Raw genomic sequence first — 16174 nt, forward strand, 5'->3', positions numbered from 1 at the left:
TTGAGCCCGCCACAGTTTGTTCTCGTTGAGTAAATAGAGGTCGCCAGGCCGCCCAAAACAAAAATTTGCGATCCCTCCTTCAACTAGTATTTTACCGAGCAAAACGCCACCTGGCGACCAGATGTTGATACCATCTCCGCAGCCGCTATACACGTTGCCTGAAGTATCACATTTAATCCCGTCAGGGATGCCCGAATCGGCCATGGCGAAAAGCCGTCGGTTGATGAGAAACGGCTGATTCGAGTAGTATGCTACATCAAAGGCGTATCTGTCGTGGTGTTAACACATGTTCAGGCATATGAACTTTACCGCATGGATTGAACTCACATATGCGACACTCGACAATCGTCTGTGGTCCCGTCACCATGAATCCAGTCGGTATCCGTGATGTAAACAATTTTCTCGTCTGGGCTGAAGCAAATTCCATTTGGCCGACCAAATCCATCTGCGACAGCACGCAGAGATCCACGCTCGGGATCATATCGGTAGGCTTGATTAGGAAGCTTCGGCTTGGGCCGAATCCCTTGTTCAAAGCCATATATAGGATCCGTGAACCAGATTGATCCGTCAGAGTGAACGACCACGTCGTTGACAGAGTTGAACTCGCGGCCGTGGAACCCGCTGATCAATTTTCGACAGCGATAAGGAGGTTTTGGTTCCATAAAAACGATGCCGCCCGGTGTGTCCAATGTTCCTTGGGCACAGAATAGAAGGCCGTTTTCGTAGTTCACGCCGCCATTTGCCATCGGTATATCCGGACAGTCAATCTCCTCGCACTGCGTGGTACCCCCCGCTGAAGGTAAGGAAACCTTGGAGACTTGTATCTTGCGGCCGCCCTCGCAATCATTGTATTGATTGCTGGTGATGAACAGTGTATTGTCCTCCGGGATGAAGACACCAGCTTCATGTGCGAACGGGTACTGATAGTTCTCGTAAAGGAGCTCAAGCTTCGGCCCGTCCCCGAATATAGTCTTTGCTGAGTCGTCGTACACCTTGAACGTGGGTGCATAGTTGATGTCGGACATGGCTTATGTGGTCGAATCGCTCAACGGCAACTTAGCGACTCCAGAAAAAGGGCTGTGCAGATTGTAAGTCTTGGGTGCCGCAATCAATTGCCAACAACCTGGTAATGACTGTTTCAAGTTTGCGGTTCTCATAGGTCGTGAGAGCTGACTGCATGGCCAGTATTAAGCCCTTATCAATAGAAACCGGTAATGAAATCAATTGCCGCGTAAACCATGAGTCAGCATGATGCGGGGCCGAGTCTCATGTACCGCAAAATCTCTTGATCACAGTTGCCGATGGGTGAAAGAAGAACCGCTCTGTGGGGCAACCGGCAATGCCCATTTGCCGTCTTTTGAATGAAATAGATTAATAAGTTACCGGCGGATTATGTCGGCTATTGTCACCGATTGGCAACTTCCAAAGAGGTAGGTTTATGGGTGGATGAGGAAGCGGGTTAGTTGGAAACTCCGTTAAGGCCCGTTTTAATTAGCCAAAGCTCAGACGGCAATGCCTCGGTCCGCTGTTTGTTGTTCACCATTGACAGCATTAGGGAGCTATCATGCTCAAGCAACTTTGAGTCAGTTTGCGGTAGAGCCAAATCTACAGTTCGAATAGGACCACCGGGAAGCCGGATTTCATTCTCTCTACGTTGAGATGCAAGGCAAGTTGTATGTACAGGAAATGGACCTGTATCTCCTCCATCAGCAACCCCACGTTACCACAGTCACTCGCTAGCTCATATTCGCCTCCGTACACAAAACCCAAGGACCCAGACGATAGATTTAATTTAAGCGGCTCATGTCATAGTCCCAGTCTGGACGCGAGGGTCCCGTGCATCACGCCAATCTATCACTCCTTCAGTTTAGAATCACAGTTCTCGACCATGGTAACGACGCTCGGCTTGTCATCCAGAATATCGCGTGCGTGCTCCACCGCAAAGAGACGATCGACGTCTTCCAGTTCGAGACCCTTAGTTTCGGGGAAAAAGAGATAGATGAGGGGTACCCAGAGAGTGTTGAGAACGGCAAAAATGATATATGTCCTCCAGCCAATGTTGTCAATCGAGATAGGTGTAATTTGTACAATCATCTGATTTCAATAGTCAGTACTGCCCCATCACCTTGGCTTATACTCCCTTTGAAACAGTCTGGAGCCCGCTTACATAGTTGAATATCCAGTTGGCTGCCGTAGAGATAGATGAACCGCGCTGGCGCAAACGAAGTGGTAACACTTCAGACCTGTGAAACTGTTGGCAATGGCCTCATTCCAAGCCTGGGGAGGTTGCTTCTTGAACATACGGATACACCCAGACAGTGGCCTGGAAACCGATGGTGAAGGCGCCTTGAAATACGAAAAGCATGGCGGCCGCGCCGATACCTGCACCTTGTGCAGTAGCCCCATCATTTTCAACCTGATAAATTAAAGCAGCCTGAACTGCCATAGCGGCAGCCATGAGACTGATCATGGAGAGCGGCTGGAAGGCTGTAAGCAACACATATAGCATTGGCAAGGATGTAGAAATTCCTACCAACGGCCTTCTTCCGACGCGATCAATCAGGAACCAGGGAATAAATGAAGCAACAAAGAACCAAGTCTGCAGAAACCCAGACATGAGTGCCGACATACGAGTAGAGAAACCAATACTCCGCTCAAAAAGGGTGCTCGCGTAGTCTATGATACAGTCAACACACTGGACGATTTGCGTGAAAGGCTGATCTCATAAGACTCACAGATAACAGCGTTGATGCCTCCTAATTGCTGGAAACTCTGGATAGCGCAGGCTAAGATGAGGCGCCTCTGGGACTTGATGCTATCGTTTTTAAGGAGGTCCTTCCAAGACCCAGAGCCAATTGAAGCTTCGTAGGCGACTGTGTGGGTAATATTAGCGTGCAGGCGGCGAACTTCGGGGTCGTCGATCGAAACAGCGTTGATACGCGCCAGAGTTGCAAGGCAGTCATCAGGCCGATCATGAGCAGCAAGCCATCTCGGAGTCTCCGGAATGATAGTCAAGATAGCCATCATAATGAAAATTGGTACGCATTGCAGGATAACCGGGACCCTCCAGGCATAGCTCCCATGGTGAGAGGAGAAAGCATAGTCGATCCAGTAGACAAGGCAGATACCTAGATTGAGGGTCGACAGCTGGGCGCACACGACTGTGACTCTTGTGAGTGAAACTGATCGTTTAAAGCCCTGGCAACGAACTCGGACTTACAAATGCCTCGGCTTGCTTTGGGGCTGAATTCTGCTTGAAGCACGGGGACCGTAGAGTTGACTACACCTAGGCCGAGGCCAGACACGATTCGCCCAGCGATGAGTTGGGCACGTCCATAAGAGGCTGATTGGAGTACCGCGCCGGCAGTCATCACGATGCAACCAAGGAAGATGGTCCGACGCCGACCGAGTCTCTCGCCCCAGACAGCTGCGCAAATGGCCCCGAAAAAGCAACCAACTACGAGTTGGGAACGCGAAGTGAGCAAGATACTTGGCAACATACTGGCATTAAAGGTATTCACCTACTTTCAAAGATTGCAACAATCACTCCAACCATGTCTGGGCTTGGACTATCAAAACTATTGTTGAAAGAGGGCGTGTTGACTGGATGCAGAGTCAGCGGAATTGGCTTGCGGTCTCAAGGACCGGGGGGTATTCCCACCAAGACCTCCCATCAATCCATTGTCGTAACCAATCAACATGAAGCCCAACGATGTCAGAACACTGACAGTCAGGATCAAGGCCCGGCCCTGCAACTCGATGGGAGCCATGGTTTAGAGGATCAACGGAATCTTTAGTGAAGAATGATGATGAGGAGCTTGGGTAAGCCGCAAGCGCGCGGTACTATTTGATGATGACTAGACAGCGGAATGAAGATTGGACAGGTGGGTTACGGGAAAGAAGAAAGGGATGGAAAAAGGATTGTGAGTTAAATGGTTGCGTGCGGCTATGATAATATAGAAGAGCACGGAATGTTTGGAGAATGGAAACTACCGGTATCACTCCCCTGAAGAAGCGGGGTCCCCATGGGGGTGGAAATGTGCCATTCAAGGAGCGCCAGGCCTTACTCAAGGATTCAATTGCCGCCTATCGCCGGCGGCAATGACTAACCATTGCCCGTCGGCGAACTCGCGATTGTGAATGCCGCCAACAAGTTGAAGACCCGGGCAACGGTTACGAGTATTTGATGTTGCGGCGGCAGGTCAAGATCAATACCAGCGCAAGATGTCAGGATAACTTGACCCTGCTGCTTTCAAAATCCTCTACGGTCGCTCACACCCTAGTTACTTCTGTTGAGATGACGAAAGCTACGCGAGCACACGTCGTGGGGATATGGGGGCCCTAGCAGCCTCGCTAGCAGTAGACCTGGGCTTCGACTATGTTGAAGGAGACGATGTATGTGCAATCCAATGCTACTTACCCAAGGTTCTGTGCGCTGCATCAAAAGCAAGTCAGCGGCTGATCCTCGCCCTTCGTTCAAGTACCATCTCGAAGATTCTGTCGAAAAGTTGAGCGACGATACCCCTCATACAGACACCAACAGCTGGGACTAGCTTATCCGCCTGCGCCAGCAAGCTTGGTCCCTCGTGGACGGTGGATCCTGCGGCGTGGTGCTTTCGTGCAGCGCCCTGAAACCAAAGTACCGGGATATACTCCGCCCACTAAAGCCCAAACGCCAAGACATCATCGTAAGATTCTTTATTACCCGAGGGTCGACTATGATGTACTATTATCCAGGGCGAGGGCCAGGAAATGACACTATGAGAGATACCATGGTTGTTAGCCAATTGCCCGCTTTGGAAAAACCCAGCTCCTCGGAGACGGATGTGACGGCATTCAATGCCAATGACAAGTTGTCTGCGGTGTATGGATAATGTGGGGGTGGGGCACCGCCAGAGTGATCCTCCCCACCACATGAAAGCGGCAATAGACATTCGGCTAATGACAGCAATGGAACTGGATTTTCGGAGACAAGGTTGGGACGGCGATCGAATAACTCATTAGCCGAGTCGGCGAAGTATGCAAGCGAGGGTGATGAGGGAAGTCGAAAGGCAGGGTATCTCTCGAGTCTTCACATGCGCATGGGGTATAGGTTGTGGCTGCGCTCTTCAACGTATCTGTTGTTTCTTCGTCTTTGTCTGGCCACTTTATTGACAATGACAACTCTTCACCTCCAACCCGCTGACAACCGTATCCAGGGTCGCTTGGCTCTCGTAACTGGTGCAAGGTACCCAATCACCAGCGCATGTGACAATTTTTTGCTGACATCCTGTCTTTCCGTTTCGTTCAGTGGCGGCATTGGTTCAGCTTCTGCTAGTGCCTTGGCTGCCGAGGGGTGTGATGTCGCTCTGCATTACTCTTCTAACAAGGTATAGAACTTCAGCTCGCCTGAGTCACGATGAGGGTCCTGAAGCGAGAAAGTAGGCTAACGCTATAGCAGGACAAGGTTGAGACACTCGCCCAGGAGCTTCGAAGGAAATATCCATCACAGCTCTTTGTGACAGTGGCAGCTGACCTGAAATCACGTGACTCAACGCGTAACCTCGTCTACAATGCCTTAAAAAATGAAGAAGTTACTTCCAAGCACAAGGCAATTTCAATTTTGGTTGTCAACGCCGGACTGGGGCGCCGCATCCGAGATGTCAAGGACATTCAGGAGGGCGACTGGGATGAGATGATGGAAGTTAACACTCGCAGCCCCTTCGTCATCACCAAGTCGTGCATTCCTGGAATGAGGGCCCAGTCGTGGGGCCGTGTTATCTTAATTGGAAGTATAGCAAGTCGTGGTGGCGGCCTCAATGGCTGCCATTATGCCGCTTCGAAGGGTGCACTTTGGTGAGTCGATCTCTGCACTGCCAACCGTAATGACGTCCCAAACCCTTATCGTTTGAGGAAGCTACGAAATGGAAGCAAGCTTCACTAACATTTTTCAAGTTCTATGGGCTTAAATCTTGCCAGCCTTCTAGCTCCTGAAGGTATCACGGTTAATACGGTAAGAGGAGCTGAGAAGGCTTCATTGTTCGGCACATGGGCTCATCCTAGTTTTTAGATCTTACCCGCCATGATTGGATCAACTGGAATGATTCCTCCACCAAAGTCTGAGTGCGTACCCAGAATCTAATCGCATGAGATGTCGTAGCTCACAGAGCCTAGGAGCTGGGCCAAGGGCTGCGATCTAGAGGCGCTCAAGGCGATTGACCCCGGCCTGGCGATCGCGGCAGGCATCCCGGTTCATCGTTTAGGAACTCCAGGAGAAGTAGCTGGCATTGTCACTATGTTAGTTGTACATTTTACCTAGTGCAAGTCTTGACAAGATAGCTGATGCTGCATATAGGATGTCTAATACTGGATATCTAACCGGCCAGGAGGTTATTCTGAGCGGAGGACTGAAATAGAGGAGCCGTGGTAAAATCTTGAGACCGGTATAGCGCAAACAATAATTTGTCGCAAAACACACAGCAATGTTGATCGGCTGGTTGCTGATGGCTGTCTTGTCGTACGCATATTCCTGAAAGTCTCGGAATGTTCATAACATAGCCACAAAACCTCCCCTTTGTTGCATAGCACATTCGTTCTTATTTTAACACATGTTTCTTCTATTGTTTTGGTACTAGATGCCCCGTAAGCCTCGGTCAATGGAGTGATGTGTGATTGTCCACAGATATTGACTTGGCCTAAAACTTTTGGCTCAATTTGCTACAGTAAATTCTTAGGCATTGGAGAAGTTCTGATCCTTTCTTCTTGTCTTCTTAAAACATATTCTGCTACCTTGTCCTACCGTTTCAAGGCAAGGAAATGTTGTTGAGTTGACCATTGCCCCTGATCGATGCACATTGACTGCAGGTGTTAAGGCTCAGATTCCATTTTAACTAAGACTTTGAGTGGCATTTTCTCATCGTCACCCTTCTTCCTACAGGCCATAATGAATGCATCTTGTACATCCTGTCGTTGAAGGTTTGTGAAATTAGGCTGGGGAAGTAATGAAAGCCTGGTCCCTTAATAGCCGAGACTTGGATGGCCCTTGAGTGCTCGTTAGCGCAACGGAATTGAGACCTGCAGTGGATATGGGCAGATATTGAATCAGAGAGCCCATACCACCCATCATAACCTTACCACCTGGTCTAGCTGGCTAGACATCGTAAGCCCCGTGATGCGAAAGCCTCACATAGATAGAAGCTTCCAGACAAGAGCCACCAGGTCATTCAAAACCGACATCGAAAAGGCCAGGCCGGTCATCGACGGCCTGGAGTGACTCCGGTACTTGATAGCACTCTCTTGTGCAGTTTTAAAGTTTACTTTAATATCCGGATTGATGGTTGTAGACCTTGCAATTCCATGATCGTCTAAATTACGGACCAAAGCAAAATCAACTCCCGCTCCGTCCATATCTGATACTGTTACCCTGCACGCGTCACTGATTTACACATTGCCGCAGCCAAAATTCGGGCTGCAGCAGCGCCGACGGCCAGCATGGTGGCCCCAGATTGAAATCCTGCTCGATTTATGGAGTAGATGGCCAAGCTGAGTCGCTCAACCAGTGCTAAGATCAGGGAAAGATCCGACTTCAAGGGGTGGCACCCCATTGCAGGGTGATTGATGGGCTCTTGAAAGGCGCCTTGAGCTTGAAGAAATACCTTGGCCGAGCCGTGAAACCGCATATTGCTGCAAATATGGTATCTTGCCTCAGAGGAGCGCGAGCACGACTCGCACGGCAATCCAACTAAAAGACCAGACGAATTGATAGCATTGGACCAAGTACACTCTACTATACTTTGGAGCAAGGCTAACAGATTTCGCAGGCGCAAGAGTTATAATAACGCTGCCATGCCCGAGGAGAAGTAGATCGAAGGCATCGGTTGTCGGTGCTCGGCCTTCGAGGCAGACCTGTCAAGAGAAGAGTCTGTTCAGAAGCTATTCCTGCTGTCCTCAGTCAAGGGCACCAGACAGACATTCACGTTGACTGTGCTGGAATCCAGCGACGGCACCCGGCGCATCAGTTCCCCAACTCAGACTGGTCCGAAGTTGTACAAGTCAATCTCAATGCCGTCTTCACTATTTGCCGCCATGTCGGCGCCCATATGCTACAGCAACAACCAGATGCCGCCGGCCGCCGCAGCTCCACCATCATCCTGGCAAGCCTGTTGACCTTCCAGGGTGGCTTTACCGTATCGGCTTGCGCGGCCAGCAAAGGTGGCATTTCCCAATTGACCAAGACGCTGAGCAACGAATGAGCCGCCAATGGTTATTACGGTCAACGTCGTTGCGCCGGGCTACATTGCGACCGAGATGAATGCTGCGTTGATGGGGGACGAGAACCGAGCGGAAAGCATCCTAGCACGCATTTCCGCGGGGAGATGGAGCCGACCAGACGACTTCAAAGGCCCCGGTCGTGTTTCCGGGATGCCAGGCAAGTGGGTATGTCAGTAATGAAGTGCTCACAGTTTGGCGGGGTCTGGATGGTTGATAGCCAACTGCAGAGAGTACGAAATGAATCAAATTCTTGGACGTAAATTAGTACGGTTTGCCAAGTCCATCGGTCTGTGGCCGAACCAAGCCACATGCCGAGGGGTGGTTTGCATGTGACCTCCAAGAGCCTACCGTCATCGGCAGCAGCAAGGGTTCTAGATTTAGCTTCCTACTATGGAGTAGTACGCCACTAGCCACCATCAACGCCTGCCCTGTGCTCCAGCCCCGTGCGATATAAGAGCGGGGTAAGTAGCTGGAGGTACCTCAGGTCAGCACTTAGCGAAGGGTTTAACACATCCATACATGACTCTGAGCTTTAGCCACCAACAGTAAATGTGGGGGCTGTCTCGGGCCTTCCGGGCCACAGCTAGGGCTGATCTCCGGGGTAGAGCGATTTAATAGAAGAGGGACTTGAATTCCCGACGGCGTTTGAACAGGCGACAGTCGCCACAGCACAATTCCCTAGACCCAGACGTATGCCAAGGAATCGCTCATGGCGTCTCCACGGCCGACACTGCCAGACAACGGCATGAGCTTGGGTAAAGATAGACGCATCTCCCGCGCGTGTATCTTTTGCCGCTCGAGAAAGACCAAATGCGATCTGTGGGTCATAAGCGTTCCCTGAGCTTTTTGTGTTTTTTCGGCTATTGCTGCAATTACTAACATGGAGAAAAAGGGAGTCTCGTGGGGTACCAGGACAGCCGCCATGTCGTAGATGTATTGAGCTGAACCAAGAGTGTGTACTCGCAACTTCTAGGCGCGGCGGCCGTCGTGTCCGAGGATTAAGGACCTCTCAACTTCCTGTCAACGATCAACAACCAGCTGACCCGGGGTCAAGTTCCCGGCAGGGCAACACTAATCGCATGGGCGACCAGACGCCCGAACGCGGCGAGAGGGAGCAGCCACGTTCCGACGACGAAGCAAACGGTGAAATTGACGCTTGGCCACCTCCACAAGCACCATCAGAATGGCACCGGCAAGGCCCTCACGCTGGCGAGGTGCAGGCAGAGTCGAGACAGACAACCGATGGATTGGAGAGACGCATTACATCCTCGGATCTACTGAACCCTTCAGATGCCTTGGACCTACTGGCCCAAGTAGCAGATGACGAACCTGATGGACAACGTGGCTCCTCGTCGTGGCCGGCAGAAAGCGGCGTCGTTGCCCCAGCAGCTGAAGCAGATACAAGGCAATGTTATCCTCCCCTATCGAACAGCATATTGGCGTTGTCAGACGCTGCATACCTGCTTCAACTGTGAGTATATATTTTTGCCATAATATCGAAGGTTCATGCTAATTTGTCATATATAGGTACCATGAGCGCTACCACCCCTTCTTCCCGATTGCCCACGCCGCCATTTTCGACGACACTAACATCTTGGAATGGATTGAGAAAGAAGAGCACCTCCTAACGGCCATTTTGACGGTTGCCTCTAAAGATGACCAAGCCTGGTCCCGCACATACGAGGCCTGCTCTCGACACATGGAGAGCCTAATCTCCAAGCTCATTTATTCCGGTTCGACCACAGTAGGTGCCGTTGAGGCATTACTGATTCTCGCCGAATGGGCTCCTCAGCCACCACAGCATGACCATATCATTGGATGTGGTAAAGAAGACCACGGGGCTTGGATGTTGGTAGGCATGGCAATCCGACTCGGTTACCTGCAGAGACTAGAACAGACTGGCCTACGTCAAGCTCAAGGGACGTTGTCGGGACACGCGTGTAGGCAGCGTATTGCCTGGGCAGGTATGAAGTCCACAAATATTCCCCATATCAGGGCATGGGGGTCTGACGACTTGTGCTCGTTGCGCAGCGTGTTATATGAGCGACCGACAGGTATCTATTCGTCTGGGCAAAGGGTTCTGGTCTCGCGGACCAAGCCCCTCGACCCATTTACGAGCGGCGGACTTCCCCTCTCTACAAGCGCAAGTCCTTGGCGGTGACAATCTTGCGCTATTCTTCCAAGCCCACCTTGAGCTCACTCAACAATTTAGCAATGCCCATGATATCCTCTACTCTTCGACGAGCCATAGGGAACAACTCTACTTGGGCGGAGAATACGTGCGATACATCGTTAGTAGCTCACGTGAAACTGCTGAGCTACTACTAAGCTTGTTAGGATGATTTTGCCGCCGTTCTTCGAACATGGAAACTCTCATGGGGCAGCCTGACATGTAAGGTTACATGCCCACAATATACGGGGAAAGCCAGAACTTGCTGACTTCATCATACAGTCACTCCCCTCGTCAAAACTTCTTTGATCTTATCCTATGATTTTCTTCGCCTGTATATCAATGCGTTTGCGTTTCAAGCGAATTTAAACCGAGCTGTTCGGCGGGCGTTCCGAGAGCCGACAAACTCCCAATCGAACGGGGCCCTGTTTTCCGACATTGCTGGAGAGCCGGATGCCAGATTCATCTACGAATCTATAGATGCAGCTAATTCACTTCTCGGAATGCTAAATGGTTTCATCGACCCCGAGGCTGGGTTGAGATATATGCCCCTCAAATACTACCTCTACGCTATCTATGCGGCGGTATTCCTATTCAAGGTACGAAACGCGATTCTATGCTCGTAGCCACCCCTACGCCGTCACTCAGTATTGTATACAAGCTGATCAAGCTTTGATCCACTCCTAGGCGATGCTCGCGGGGGCGATCAAGTCCGCAGATGCCGGCGGGGTACGCCGCACAGTCCATGGAACCATTCTTAGGCTGCAAAAGACATCTACTAACCCCCATAGTCTGGGGCACCGTTATGCCCGATCACTTCGTCTTTTATGGCGTAAATCCTTTGGCAGCAAGCAAAAGAAAGCGACTTATGCTGACAACTTGACGCTGCGAGACCCACTCGCACAAGCCCAGGATTCAGGCACCAATTCAGCGCCAGGGGGAGAGGGAGTTGCAAAACCAATGTTCTGGGACCCTTTGAACGGGTTTTCTTGGAAAGACCTGGATTCTATAGGCCATTTCATTACAAATGATGCTTCCGCAAGCGTGACGGACGGAGTCTTGACAACTCCCGAGCTCGTGTCAGAACAGGGCGCCGCCGGGACGACAGACTTGGCTGCAGATTTTTGGGATAACGTATGGGATGAGAACGACCTTATATTTTGAAAGTAAATTGCCGTAACAAGTGGAGTCAAATTCCGAACGCAGTAATAGCATTGTTTTGGCTCGATCCTCAGGAGGCGATAAGGTTAGCTACTGTTACAGATTTAATCGTACCCTGAGCAATTCAATCCCCGTTCCACCACGCTAGGCTAATAGCAGCCGAGTCAATACCTTGTTAACTATCTTGCACTGCCACTTCCGTTACAGGTGTAGGATGAGTGCTGGCGGAGCTTTCCGCCGAGCAGTCGGTTCCTTTTGACACTGACAAGGCCAATCGTTCGGCCTGGTGGACAAGCTCCGTCCTCGAGCCCACAGACATGTAGAGAACTGATCATGCCATGGATACAGTACATGGTAATAAGCCAGAAAGACGGGATTGCCATAAACTAAGCGGCAGGCTATAACTTCTTAGCCCCACATGCCCTTCACGGGGCCCCAGACACCTCGACCTTATTTCCCCGGAGCCCCAGTTGTGGTTGTCGAAGGTGGGGCCAGGGGATGCCGAATTATCCAGATCTCCATGTCTCTTGCGTGACAAACGAGGCCGAGTCTTCGTCGACTAAACACTAGTGTGGGAAACAATAAGCAATTGCCGAATCAGTTGCCGAATCAGTTACCGAATCAGCCCGAGTCCACAGGCTCTCCGTTGTTCCAAGGCGCACTCCGTCACCAGCGAATGAGCACTATGGCTTTGACATAATAGGTACAAATTGCAGGGGACTATTATATGATACAGTGGGATGCATTTGGTTTGAGACTTTTTCCACGTATCGGCCCGGCTCAGCCTGGCCTAAATAAATCTCTTGCTATAATGCTCCTTTAAGTCATCTAGATCAACCGAGTAAATTCTGTTCTAAACGCGACGTGCTGCATATTAGGTATAGAATCACGCTCCTTGAATGGAGGTGCATTAGCTATGGATGTTAACTTGATGTATTGTAATTAGTCTCCTTTATAATAACGTGAACTCTCCCTAGGCTAGGCTAGTATGAAACGAGTTCGGTTTAATAATAAAGCAAGCCATAGCCAGGCCGTGTCTTATAACTGTATACCTAGCTCTTTCGCCCTTTTCTTGAACGGCAGCATAGTACATGCCACAAGCCCACATTAAAGAGGCACTTCTGAATCTTGAGCTATGCCATTCATATATTGTGGGAAGGAAAATTATATGATCTACAAGGATATGAGAAAATAAGGGTTGAATGAAAATGGGACGGAAGGAGAATACTTTAGCTGTCCACTAGGAGTCTAGACAGTGTGTAAGTCTTGAAACGTTTGGCGTATTGCGAAGGGTTCTAATAGTGTAAATTATAGCTCGAGTCCTCATGCGTTTTACATATGAGCAGTGGAAAGAAGAAAGAAAGGAAGGGAAAACGACAGAAAATCCTTTAACAAGATGGACTAAGCCGCCACCAAAGAAACAGGGCCCGGACCAGCAAGAGGACAAGGCAGTGCCTTGTTCAGCAGGGCCTCAAAAAAAAAAAAAAGAATTGAGCGTCTGAGGAAGTTAGAAGGAGGCATCCAGAAAGCAACATCAACAAAAAATCTCACAAGAAACTGATAGCCATGACTGGGTTCAATCGACCAAACGAATTATTGAAAGACTGCCAGCAGAAATGGCCACAATTGTGATTGAATTAAAAGAAGCTCTCCTTGGCTGCCCTGGGTGTTGGGACGTAGGGTTTCATACGACTGGACCGCTCTCTCGAAGTCACACCAGCCAATCAGAGGCCAGAACTAACTGAGCCTTCGAATGCACAGATCCCTTTCATCCCCAATATACTACCTAGCTTCTGGTTGTGATTCTTGTGTAAATGAAGGTTCTAACCGCCCTTGAAGCCCTCTATGGCTTGCGGGTCTTGCATGTCTTTGAATTGCCAAACTGATGACTGCAGGTTGGATGATGAGTGACATTACCGTAGGCGTCACCTCCATAAACTAGATACCCTTTGCTTTGATAGAGAGGAAGTTTCTGAATTTCCGCCGCAGTACCAACAACCAAGGCTGTTTGCATACCTGTCAGAAAAAAAGTTAGTGTTTCTGCCTATCTGTCGGAAGGAAGGCTCACGCACCCATGACCATGTGCTGCAATGTATGGCAATGGATCAACCACACCCCCGGCTGGTTCACCCGGATCCGCCAAGCCCGCCAGCCGGCTGGAGCTCCTGGGTTTGTGACCGCCGAATACCGGTATAACATTGTCGTATCTCTTCTCACAGCCTTGTAGCCCATGCGGACGAGCTTCTCTTCATTTGCTTCGGCATCGTAAGAACCATCCCCACTACCAATATCGTAGAAGTGCTGCCCATGGGCATGAAAGGGATGCACATCCACAGCACCGCCGCTATTCACCAGCGAGCCGGTATTCTGCAACACAATCTCAAGCACCTCCCCCACCTTGGCCGGAAACGCTCTTGTCTTGGGATCCCACCCATGGTTAATAAGCGCAGCATCGTAGTCCGGCATGGCAGCCTCACCATGCTCGTAAATATCGACCAACAAGGGCGTCTGTACTGTGGTTTCTGTCCAGGATAAATTTGCTAGCCGCCATATCAAGTGATTGGTCGTGGGGTCGATCATCTGGACTGAGTCGATAGTCACGCGGCGAGTGACCTCCGCAAGAGTGGGATGGCCCATAGCCTCTGGATACAGGGGCTGTAGTTGGTACTCAAGCCAGTCATATGTGGCGTTTGGAAGACTGAGTGGCGCCTTGGCCGGATATTTGGGTAACGGGGCCGATTTGGAGTAGCGGAGCACCGCGTAACCGCGATAGATGGTCGGTCGGTCTCGAGTCTCAAACTGGACGAGATATGCAGTCCTCTTTTCGGCTTCCAGCTCTCGTTTTGTTTTGGCTACGAATAGCGCATCGAACCGCTGGCCTGACCCGAGCTGCATGCGACTAACCGAGACGGGTTTCGTCCACTCCCCGCCGTCGACCTGGATAATTGTGAGATTATCATGCCCCTCAAACGCCATGCTAACCAGAGATAATCCCGTCGATCCTATGAAGCGAAAACGGTACGTATTTCCGGGAGCAACGTCGATAACGGGCAGTGTACAGGAGCCGCAATCCCCAGAGGGGTTTTGCTCTATACCGATACCCTTCCCATTGAGCAAAACGGCACGTGTCTCACCTCCCCAGACAAATGGCACTCCTTCCAAGCCAGATTGAAGCACCTCATCTGTCTGTGGGAAGAAGTCACTCCACATTAGAATGCGCTCCTCGTCATACCGATAAGGCGGCTTTCCGCAGTCCTCGACGATTAGTGGCCCAGCAGCAGTGAGCGCCTGCATGCCGACATGGGAGTGGTAGAAATAAGTACCCGAGTCGCTCGGCTGTGTCCGCAGCTCGTAGTCGAAGAAGTGGCCGGGTGGAATTGGCCATTGAGACCCCTGCGGGCTACCGTCCGAGAACTCTGCCATACGCTGGGATAGACCATGCCAGTGCTGTCTCTTATTAGCACCTCCTTCAGGTTGACTCTTTTTTTTTTTTTTTCTCTTACCATGGTCAAATTTTGGCTTTCCAGGTCATTGTAGACTCTAATCCATGTTGTCTCGCCGGGCTTGATTCGCAGCTCTGGTCCAGGAGACGTCCCGTTTACGACCGCCGATACTCTCGTCTCGCAAGCTACTGAAATGTTGCGGGTAGTGACTCGCAGAACGTAATCTGGGGCGAAACGGCTGTCATGTATTACAAGTTTTGGCGTCACCGGGAGAATAAGCCATTGGAATAGAAGTGCGTAGAAAATGAGGGTAGCCATTTTGACAACCGTTATTAACGTCTACTTTCAGCCACGTTCGGCGATCAAGGCATCACCAACCTTTTAATCTCTTGCAGACATGTGAAGCCTGCAGGTGGTCCAGGTCAGTGGGTCTCCGCTGCCCGCCCGGGAGGTTAGAGTATGGGAATCAAGCGGAAGGTCTGGGGTAGAGCCGGCAAGAAAGCCGATGGCAAATGACTCCAATTGCCGAATTCCCAGGCCACATCGGTTGAGTAGTGGCATTCAACCTGCCAAGGAAGGTTTGGTGAATTCACGGTTGGCCTGAGCGACGCGCCAAGGGAGAGAAAAAAAAATGGACGGCAGTGTCTGAGCGATAACAATAGTCCGTTTCATGCCCAATGTCATGTACTCAAGATGCGACAGAGAAACCAAGTCACTACGGTCAAAGCGAGACCACTGCCGAAAAAAGCTGAGAGTTCGGCCAGCATTTCCGAGCACCTAAGAGCAGCAATTATCTGCCTCTTCGCAGACTTGAATGTGTTGATTTTGATCCTTACTCATTCACTTCCGTCTTATCGAGACTTGCATATTCCACGCTCTAGCCGGTCCCCAGCGTTATACTGAACGGTGCATAGCAAACACCTAGAGTGCCGAGGAGCTCAGTACAGTCCTATATCGCACTGCAGGTCTATCCCGGCTATTGCGCTCGGCAATAGAACATCTGCACCTGAAAGGCTGCACCCTGGATATCGGAACTTGGCTTCTTTTGGACCTATGGCCACTTACGCCGGGAGCCGAACGGTGGCGCTAATCCCCACGGAACGGGGGAGATGGGCAAGATGGAAGAACTCCTTTATCAAGGTCACTGGGA

General features: G+C 50.6%; 4 protein-coding genes across 4 annotated transcripts; 1 reads left to right on the forward strand and 3 right to left on the reverse strand.

Annotated features, from left to right (window-relative positions):
- Positions 1-323: 323 nt before the first annotated feature.
- LRP88_00035 (SMP-30/gluconolactonase/LRE family protein) lies at positions 324-1025 on the reverse strand (the record flags this gene model as incomplete). Its single annotated transcript, XM_083236755.1, has 1 exon — positions 324-1025. The coding sequence occupies one exon, from the start codon at positions 1023-1025 to the stop codon at positions 324-326; it is 702 nt and encodes a 233-aa protein (XP_083107469.1).
- An 829-nt stretch (positions 1026-1854) lies between these two features.
- LRP88_00036 (general substrate transporter) lies at positions 1855-3027 on the reverse strand (the record flags this gene model as incomplete). The annotated part of the gene is made up of 5 exons (XM_083236756.1): positions 1855-2094; positions 2168-2243; positions 2304-2479; positions 2534-2676; positions 2736-3027. The coding sequence occupies 5 exons, from the start codon at positions 3025-3027 to the stop codon at positions 1855-1857; spliced, it is 927 nt and encodes a 308-aa protein (XP_083107470.1).
- A 2129-nt stretch (positions 3028-5156) lies between these two features.
- Positions 5157-6395, forward strand: LRP88_00037 (SDR family NAD(P)-dependent oxidoreductase; the record flags this gene model as incomplete). The annotated part of the gene is made up of 7 exons (XM_083236757.1): positions 5157-5227; positions 5291-5369; positions 5441-5835; positions 5935-5992; positions 6050-6102; positions 6154-6276; positions 6335-6395. The coding sequence occupies 7 exons, from the start codon at positions 5157-5159 to the stop codon at positions 6393-6395; spliced, it is 840 nt and encodes a 279-aa protein (XP_083107471.1).
- Positions 6396-13645: 7250 nt separating this feature from the next.
- LRP88_00038 (Cupredoxin) lies at positions 13646-15342 on the reverse strand (the record flags this gene model as incomplete). Its single annotated transcript, XM_083236758.1, has 2 exons — positions 13646-15028; positions 15085-15342. 2 exons carry the CDS (start codon positions 15340-15342, stop codon positions 13646-13648), a joined length of 1641 nt encoding a protein of 546 aa, XP_083107472.1.
- Between the last annotated feature and the right edge of the window lie 832 nt (positions 15343-16174).

The sequence above is a fragment of the Fusarium phalaenopsidis genome (genome assembly GCF_050370095.1).
Source record: "Fusarium phalaenopsidis strain FUZ10S chromosome Unknown contig_32270, whole genome shotgun sequence".
NCBI classification, from domain to species: Eukaryota; Fungi; Ascomycota; class Sordariomycetes; order Hypocreales; family Nectriaceae; genus Fusarium; species Fusarium phalaenopsidis.